Source organism: Mastomys coucha, unplaced genomic scaffold (genome assembly GCF_008632895.1).
Source record: "Mastomys coucha isolate ucsf_1 unplaced genomic scaffold, UCSF_Mcou_1 pScaffold22, whole genome shotgun sequence".
Classification (NCBI taxonomy): Eukaryota; Metazoa; Chordata; class Mammalia; order Rodentia; family Muridae; genus Mastomys; species Mastomys coucha.
In genome coordinates this window covers 116,912,802-116,921,418 of record NW_022196905.1, presented here as the reverse complement: position 1 = coordinate 116,921,418, position 8,617 = coordinate 116,912,802, and the positions used below count along the sequence as shown (strand labels likewise).

Here is an 8,617-nt window from a genome sequence, read left to right as displayed (position 1 = left end):
TAAAAAAGAAAAAGAGGAGGAAGCCATACCCCACACTAGCTTGGTGTCTCTGAGCAAGAACTGGAATGGGACATCCACGTGACCTAGGCACAAGCTGAGCCTACCTCCGCCATGGTCTCTTCAGCTACACCCCTCCTATGACTGGAAAGCACCTAGGAAGACGATACGCTCCACACAAGGGCGGCAAGTCTGTGAGATAGTCACAAGTCCCACTTCCTCAAAGTTCTATTCAATGTAAAGGTTGCTAAAATTGGCCCAGCGGAGGACCTGTCATCTCAGCACCTGGGAGGCTGAGGCAGGAGGATCAAGGCACTTAGGCTCCAGTCCCGCCTGGGAGCTCTGTGAGACTCTGTGAGGCAAAATCCAGACAGTGAAGAGAGGGAGGAGAGACGGTACCATGGGCGAAGCACTCAGTTGTCAAAGCCTGGAGACCCGAGTTCAGATTTCACCTGTGTAAAATGCCATGCACAAGCAATGCACACCTGTTACCCCGGCATTTGGGGTTAGGAGGCTGGCACAGGACAAGCTCTGGAACTTAGTGGCCAGCAAGCCTAGAATCAAAGAGCTGCAGGTTCAGTGAGAGACCCTGTCTCAAAAAAATAATAAGGTGGGAAGAGATTACATAACACCAGTACTGACCTCTGACCTCCACACTCGGGTTCACACGAGCACAGGCAAGTGCACACCACACACACACACACACACACACACACACACACACACATTTACACATACAAATAAAAATTTAAAAAGATAAAATATTTTTAAGATGTTAAAAGAACCAGGTGGTGGTGGTGCCCGCTTTTAATCCAGGAGGCAGAGGCAGGTGGCTCTCTGAGTTCAAGGCCTTGCTGGTCTACAGAGTGAGTTCCAGGACAGCCAGGGCTACACAGAGAAACCCTGTCTGGAAAAACAAAACAAACAAAAACAAAAAAAAAAAAAGCAAGTTAAAAGAGAGTTTGCATACAAGTCAGTGATAGAGGACTTGTGTAGCATTCAGAAAGCCCTGTGTTCTATAGAATAGTAGCCTCCAGTATAATGTAACCCAACGCTCTCACCTAGTTAGTTTTACTGGGCACCTACTGTGTACTAGGCACTAAGCTAGCTGCTAAGGATACTTACGAAAAGCAAAAGCCAGGCACGGTAGACCATGCCTGTAGTCTCAGCCCTTGGGAAGCTGAGGCAGGAGGATGTCCATGAGTTTTTAGTCCAGCTTGGGCTACACAGACTCAATCTCGAACATAAATAAAGACATGAGGATGGAAACAGCGCCCCTGCATCACAGTCTCTGATCCTACAGGCAGACCCCCCAAAGCAAAATGGCAGGGAGTCGAACATTCCAGAAAGGATCGCCTACTGAGTCAGGGTCAGCTTCATGGTGGAACTCACTGCCTGTGCTGGGGCTTAGAGAAGAGTGGGGGGGAGGGGCTTGCTAGGGTTGGTGGGGGCGAGAGCGTCTCCCTCACCCAGTGATCCCAGCTGCTTCCCACCCCAGTATGGAGATACTACACACACCCTGGTGGAGAAGATCGACTACACCGGCCGTTTCTTACCTGGATTCGAGGCCCCAATATACAAGGACACCCTGCTTCCAAAACTGTGAGTGTTTCTTGGGTGTGGGAGTGGTAGAAAGTTATGGTCTCTTTCCACTCTGTGGAATGGGCTTCTCTGGTGGACTGTAAGCATCTGGTGGGAAAACGCTGGGAGGTGGGATAGACACGGAAGAGAGGCCCAGAAGATGAGGGCCTGGTCTCTAGCCAGACTGCCTGGGTTCTTGCGCAGTTCTATCATTTCCTCATCGTTTAACTCCTGCCTCTGTCTCATCCTAAGATGGAGATAGTACCCAGCCGGGGCGGCGTGTACCTTTAATCCCAGCAGAGGCACCCCAATCTCTGTGAGTTGGAGGCCAGACTGGTTGAAAATAACAAACAAGAACAAAACAAAGGAGATTGTTAGGAACAGCTGTTGAACTACCTATGGCTGATGCACAGCAGGGCCTACTACTCCGTCTCAGCTACTAATGTAGGGAAAGAGTTCATGGGAATGGAGAGATTTGGGGGCTAGCCTTCTCACCTTCCAACTTCTTCCCTCTTCTAGGCCCAGATGTAACCTCGAGATTATTGATCATATTGTAGGCAACCAACCCGACCAGGAAATGGAGTCTGCCTCAGAATGGTGAGTCCCTGGCAGGAGACAGGCCCTCTTGTCAGATCTACATTTTTTTTTTTTTTTTTTTTGCTTCAAGCTTACATTGAAGTCGTGGACATCTCATCCTACAGCACATGCGGGGAGGCCAGAGAACAATTGGCAAGAGTTGGTTCTCTGTGTCTACCACATAGGTTCTGGGGATGGACCCAGGTTATCAGGCTTGGTGGCAAGCACCTCTAATCTACCTAATGCCCTCACCAGCACCCCCCCCCACCTCCCCAGTTCTTGAACTGAAGAGCAAAATAGGTATGAGGTGGTAGGAGGCTAACCTGAGGTTACAAATCATGTATTCACTGTGCAATGCCCACCCGCCTTCAAGGAGTCCTCAGTCTACCTGAGTTGGTTTGTTATTGCACAAGGCCACTGAGAATAAACAGATCTGCTCGTGCCTGGCAGTGGTGGTGCACGCCTTTAATCCCAGCACTTGGGAGGCAGAGGCAGGGAGATTTCAAGAGTTCGAGGCCAGTCTGGTCTATAGAGTGAGTTCCAGGACAGCCAGGGCTACACAGAGAAACCCTGTCTCTAAAAACCAAAAAAAGAAAAAGAAAAAAAGAAAAGACCTGCTTGTGAGAAAGATATATTCAAACACACTTGTCTGTTCATATATCTATCTAACATATTTATCTATCATCTGTCTGTCTATCTATCTAACATATCTATCAATCATATATCTGTCATCTGTCTGTCTGTCTATCTAACATCTATGTTGCTGTAAAATCTCTAACCCAAATAAGCTTGTGTAAAGAAAATACAACTCGCCGGGGCGGTGGTGGCACACGCCTTTAATCCCAGCACTTGGGAGGCAGAGGCAGGCAGATTTCTGAGTTCGAGGCCAGCCTGGTCTACAGAGTGAGATCCAGGACAGCCAGGACAACACAGAGAAACCTTGTCTCGAAAAACCAAAAAAAAAAAAGAAAAAAAGAAAGAAAAAAAAAAAGAAAAAGAAAACACAACTCAACTAATATGAATACAAGCTACACACCTAGATTGGACAGATCTACCACTAAACTACTATATTCCCCAGCTATGAGATCCCTTATAACTTATGGTTCCTCCAGGCCACGTGCTTCTTCTGCTCCATTTTCCTTCCGCCTCCTCCATCGTTCGTCCTTTCTTCTCCCCACTTCTCCTTCTCCCCTAAACTTTTCAGCTCCATCTTCCCTTCCACTGCCCAGTACCTGGCTCTAGCCTTTATTTTACAATTTATCATAGGCAGAAGTTTCACAAGAAGATACCTGAGTGCGTGACACTCCTCGTCCCAGGCAATCCCTCTTGGGGAAGCAGAATTAGCATCAAAATACAAATGGCACCAGGGCTGTCCACAACACATCTATCTATCATCTATCTATCATCTATCTATCCATCTATCTATCTATCTATCTATCTATCTACTTACCTATCCTTTGAGACAAACTTTCCTGGCTGTCCTGGCACTCACTATGTAGACCAGGCTGGCTTTGAACTCACAGAAATCTGCCTGTCTCTGCCTCCCAAGTGCTGGGACTAAAAGTGTGCACCACCACACGTGTCACCCAAAATGAGGTTTGATAGTAAACCCAGTCCCAATAGGACAAACCTAATCCCCAAGGAGACTCTTGGGAATTACCCAACGATTGGGAACTAGCCCACTCGCACACAGCAAAGCCCACCCCTTGTACCACATTAACCTGGTTAACCTGGGACATTAACTTCGCACCGGGAGCCAGCAGCTACAAAAGCAGTCTAGCACTGAGCTGAAGCCTAGCCTTTTGGGGGGTCCTAGCTTTTCAAAACATCACAGTGGCGTTTAAACGAGTTCGGGGAGCACATCTGAGCCATAGAATTACAGGGACATCACCCTCATCTAAATCAAAAGCAAACACCTGACTCTCTGTCAGATGGAGCATCGAATTCCCATCTATATTTTATTACAAAACACTTTCCTTCCGCTTAAAAGAAAATTGTCAAAAGTACAAAATCTGTGATGTGCATGATGTCCCTTTTGGGGGATCCTGCATAATGGGTATATGCTCAATGGTGGAGATGGGGAAGAGGGTAGGAGGGTCTCCGAGGGCACTCAGGGGGGTGTCCCCTGGCCACTCTGCAGGTACCTGAAAAACCTGCAGTTCCACCGGTTCTGGTCCGTGGATGACACACAGGTGCACACGGAGTACAGCTCTCTGCGCTCCATCGTAGTGGCCAACTATGAGGAGTCCATCAAGATGCCCATTAATGAGCCAGCCCCGGGCAGGAAGAAGTCTCAGATCCAGGTGGGAGACAATGGGGGAGGAGGCCTGCGGGCTCTGAGGGGGCAGAGGCCTGAGTGATAAATGATAAACGGTCAAATGGATAAATGATAGTGGTCTCCTTCTTTGTTTCCTCTCCCCTCAGGAATATGTGGACTACAATGGGGGTGCTGGGGTCCAGCACATCGCTCTCAAGACGGAAGACATCATCACAACGGTTAGAATCCTGTGTCTGGCCCAAGTGCCCTCTATTATCAACCGCAGGGACAGTCTCCACCAATTAGAGTAGTGGGTGGTGGCAGTCCCCCCATCCCACCCGCCAGAAGGATGACAGGGCTTCCCTTCCAGCTCCTGCAAACTCAACCATTTACCAGCACCAGGCTGGAGAAATTCATTCTGCAGAACAATCCAGTACTAAGTGTAAGCCAGCCTGAACGCTGGTCCAGGCTCCGCTGGTATTTTGCTGTGTGCCCCAGGGGACTCAGTGCCTTCTCTGGGCTTCAGTGTGGCCTCTCTCTAAAAATAAGATTAGATTACAAGACTATACATATGTCCTTTTAGCCAGATTAAACAGGTTTTGCCGATGGATGCAGCCTTCAAGGAGCCTAATTCAGCCCTGGTCTGAAGGTTAGGGTTAGGGTTAGGGTTAGGGTTAGGGTTAAGGTTTGGGTTAGCGTTAGGGTTAGGGTGTGGGGGACAACGTGTGGGGAAAAACCTGTGGGAAATCTGGGAAGTGAGAGAGGATGGAAGAGAAGGCTGATCAGGAGGGTGTTTCTTCTTCAGGGTTTTCTAGTGCTATGAAGAAACACTAGGGGCGAAGCCAGATTGAGAGGAAAGGGTTTATTCGGTGTATGTGTCCAATCAGGGTTCCTCATCAAAGGTAGTCAGGACAGGAAGTCACCCCCCACCTCCCTTGCTCAGCCTGCTTTTTTTCCTACACCTTAGGACCTCCAGCCCAGCATGGCATCACTCACAGTGGGCCCTCTCCCACCAATCACTAATTAAGAAAACACCCTACAGGCTTGTTTACCTAAGGGGGGGTATTCTCTCAGTCGAGGCTCCTTCTTCTCTAATGACTCCAGCCTGTGTGTGTGTCAAGCTGACCTAAATCTAACCGAGACGGTGGGCCACATGAAAGAGAAGGCATTTGAGGAGAGATATATACAGAAATGGGGAGAGTACCCCAGGCAGAAGGCACCACCAAGACAAAGGTGAGAAAGTCAGGAAGGTTACAGAGGCAGCAAGAAGGGTGTGGCTCAGACAGAACAGGGGAGGGAGACAGGAAGAGGTGGTAACAGGAGCAGGTCGTGAAGGCCATGGATGCCACCTTAAACTTGACACCAGTGTGTGTGGCATCATCGTGGGTTAGGCAAAGAAGAGGTACACTTGGTTTATGTCACTCCCGCCGCTATACTGAGACACATATAGATCGATGCCTGCCTCAGTTTCCCCAGCCATGCACAGAAAGGCAGGCACATGGCACACATTCTATAAGTGAGAGCAACCACTAGTAGTCTCTGGAGACAGAGACAAATAGGGAGAAGGTCCTGTGGCATCCTGACTGAGCTAGGACCGGGACCCTGCCACCTCCTAACTGCTCCTCCTGGAGATGCAAGTTGAACAAACAAGCTGACCCTCTCTCTCCCTGTTCCATGACAGATCCGCCACTTGAGGGAGCGAGGCATGGAGTTCTTGGCTGTCCCATCTTCTTACTACAAACTGCTTCGGGAGAATCTCAAGACGGCCAAGATCCAGGTGAAGGAAAGCATGGATGTCCTGGAGGTGAGGCCGGGCCCGATGCTTCACCAGAAGAACCCTGAGTTGACTGTACCACACACAGAGTGAAAACCCACACCAGATCCCAGCCAGCATGGGACTTGTGTACTGGGATGGGGGAACGGGGCTATCAAAGACAAGAGACAGACTTGGGACCGTGCAGAAAGTTAAATTAAGGCAGGCCGCTTGAGGCTGCTTTGCAGGGCGGAACAGAGAAAGGCTGATGGGTGACTTTAATTAAAATCTGTATGAGAAGGTTCTGGCTGCATGAAGAGTCATAGCAAAGAGAGTAAAGTATGGAAAGGTCCCGAGGCAGGCACAGCCTTCAAGTGTGTGAGAGACAGAAAGAAGGATCCGTCTGAAGTGTGACAGAGGTCTGGCAGCTTGGCTGAGGCCAATTTTTCTCACAGCTATCTGTGATCTTGGCTTTTTCTCTTCTTTCGATAGAAACCATTGAGAGGTTTCTTCATTTTGTTTTATTATTTATTTAATTGGGTTTTTTGGTTTGTTTGTTTTTGTGTTTTGTTTTGTTTTGTTCTGTTTTGGAGACAGGGTTTCTCTGTGTAGCCCTGGCTGTCCTGGAACTCACTCTGTAGACCAGGCTGGCCTTGAACTCAGAGATCCACCTGCCTCTGCCTCTGGAGTGCTGGGATTAAAGGCATATGCTACCACACCCAGCTGTTTTTGTTTTCTTAATTTTTAAATTTTTAATTTTTCTTTCCCTCTTTCTCTGTGGTATGTATATATATATATATATATATATATATATATATATATGTATGTATGTATGAGTGTTGAGTGTCTGTCTGTCTGTCTTTGGAGGCCCAAGGCTCGTGTTTGAAATCATCCTTGAACATTCTTCCAACTTATTCACTGAGGCAGGGTCACCCAATCAAACCCAGAGCTTACTGATGTGACCAGTCTCGGCTTTCTTTCTTTTTTCCCTTCCTTCTTTCTCCCTTCCTTCTTTTCTTTCTTCTTAAATTATTTGTGGGTGTGTGTCTGTGTGTGGGTGTTTGTACATGCATGCCGGTGGCCAAGGGTCAGAGGCATCGGATCCCCTACGGTTGGGATTACAAGTGCTTGTGAGCTTCCTGATGTAGGTGTTGGGGACTGAACCGGGGTCCTCTGGAATCGCAGCAAGGGTCCTTAACTGCTAGGCTGTCTCGTCTGTCTCTCCAGTGGCCCCTACTCCATCTCTGCTTTCTGAAGCTAGACTCACAGGCAGCTCACCACAGCAGCCTCACATTTACATGGCGCCTAGGGTTTGGAACTCTTGATCTCACACCCGCACAGCGGCTGCTTCAACCACTGAGCCATCTCCCAACCTTGGCTTTGTTTTTTTTTTAACAGCTTTACTAGCATAGAAGTTAACGTGAAATACGTTAACTTTTTAATTCTTGAGACGGGGTCTCACTGCAAATGCCCTGGCTGGCCAGGAATCACTTTGTAGACCAGGCTGGCCTGGGTCTATAAAGTGTACACGAGTGTGTGTCTCTGTATGGACATAGGCCACGTGCTTGAGGAGGCCAGAGGAAGGTATAGATCCCCTCCAGATGGAGTTACAAAGAGCTGGGTGTGTGTGTGAACCCACAGTCAAATCCTTTGCAAGAGCTGCAAAGCGCTCCTACCCGCTAAGCTACTTCTGGGGTGGAAGGCACGTTTAACATTCTGAGAAACTCCCTGGCCGGCTTTCCAAAGTAGACGCAGCAGCGTTTTTTTACACTCTCCTCAGCAACAAAGAAGAAAGTCCCGGTTTCCACCGAGTACCATCTGATGTGGGGGGGCTCTAGGAGAAAGACCAGACCCCAAGCTAGAATGGCTGTGGGGGTGACTTAGACAGGATAGTCTGGGGACATATTTGGAGAAAGTTGGAACTGCTGGAGAAAGGAGTCTGATATTGGCCCCAGTTTACCTTTCTTTAACAGAACCCACTGTCTCCCTCCCAGGAGCTGAAAATCCTAGTCGACTATGACGAGAAAGGCTACCTCCTACAGATCTTCACTAAGCCCGTGCAGGACCGGCCCACGCTCTTCCTAGAAGTCATCCAACGCCACAACCACCAGGTACGGCCTGCACCAAACGGGTAGCACCCATTTAGCTGCTTGCTAAATCCCCAACTCATAACTTGCCTTCTATTGCCACAGGGCTTTGGAGCGGGCAACTTTAACTCTCTGTTCAAGGCTTTTGAGGAGGAACAAGCCCTACGGGGCAACCTCACTGACCTGGAGACCAACGGTGTGAGGTCTGGAATGTAAGCCCCATCCACACAGAGACCACGGCAAAGTGCTGAATACATCAATTGTCTTCAAGGCTGAACCTCAGGGCTCCACCCACATCATGACCACGCCCTGGGTCCTCCTTGCCCGCTTCCTCCCTGCTGAGTAAAGCTACCCTCCCAGGTCCAA

General features: G+C 48.8%; 1 protein-coding gene across 1 annotated transcript in view; it reads left to right on the top strand.

Annotated features, from left to right (window-relative positions):
- Window positions 1-8,617, top strand: part of Hpd (4-hydroxyphenylpyruvate dioxygenase) — an 11,922-nt gene extending 3,305 nt beyond the window's left edge. The window contains exons 8-14 of the mRNA XM_031342310.1: window positions 1,496-1,599; window positions 2,098-2,175; window positions 4,295-4,457; window positions 4,579-4,650; window positions 6,093-6,215; window positions 8,159-8,275; window positions 8,357-8,617. Of these exons, the coding sequence (XP_031198170.1) occupies window positions 1,496-1,599; window positions 2,098-2,175; window positions 4,295-4,457; window positions 4,579-4,650; window positions 6,093-6,215; window positions 8,159-8,275; window positions 8,357-8,467 (768 nt within the window). The 3' untranslated portion in view covers window positions 8,468-8,617. The remainder of the gene's footprint in view (window positions 1-1,495; window positions 1,600-2,097; window positions 2,176-4,294; window positions 4,458-4,578; window positions 4,651-6,092; window positions 6,216-8,158; window positions 8,276-8,356) is intronic.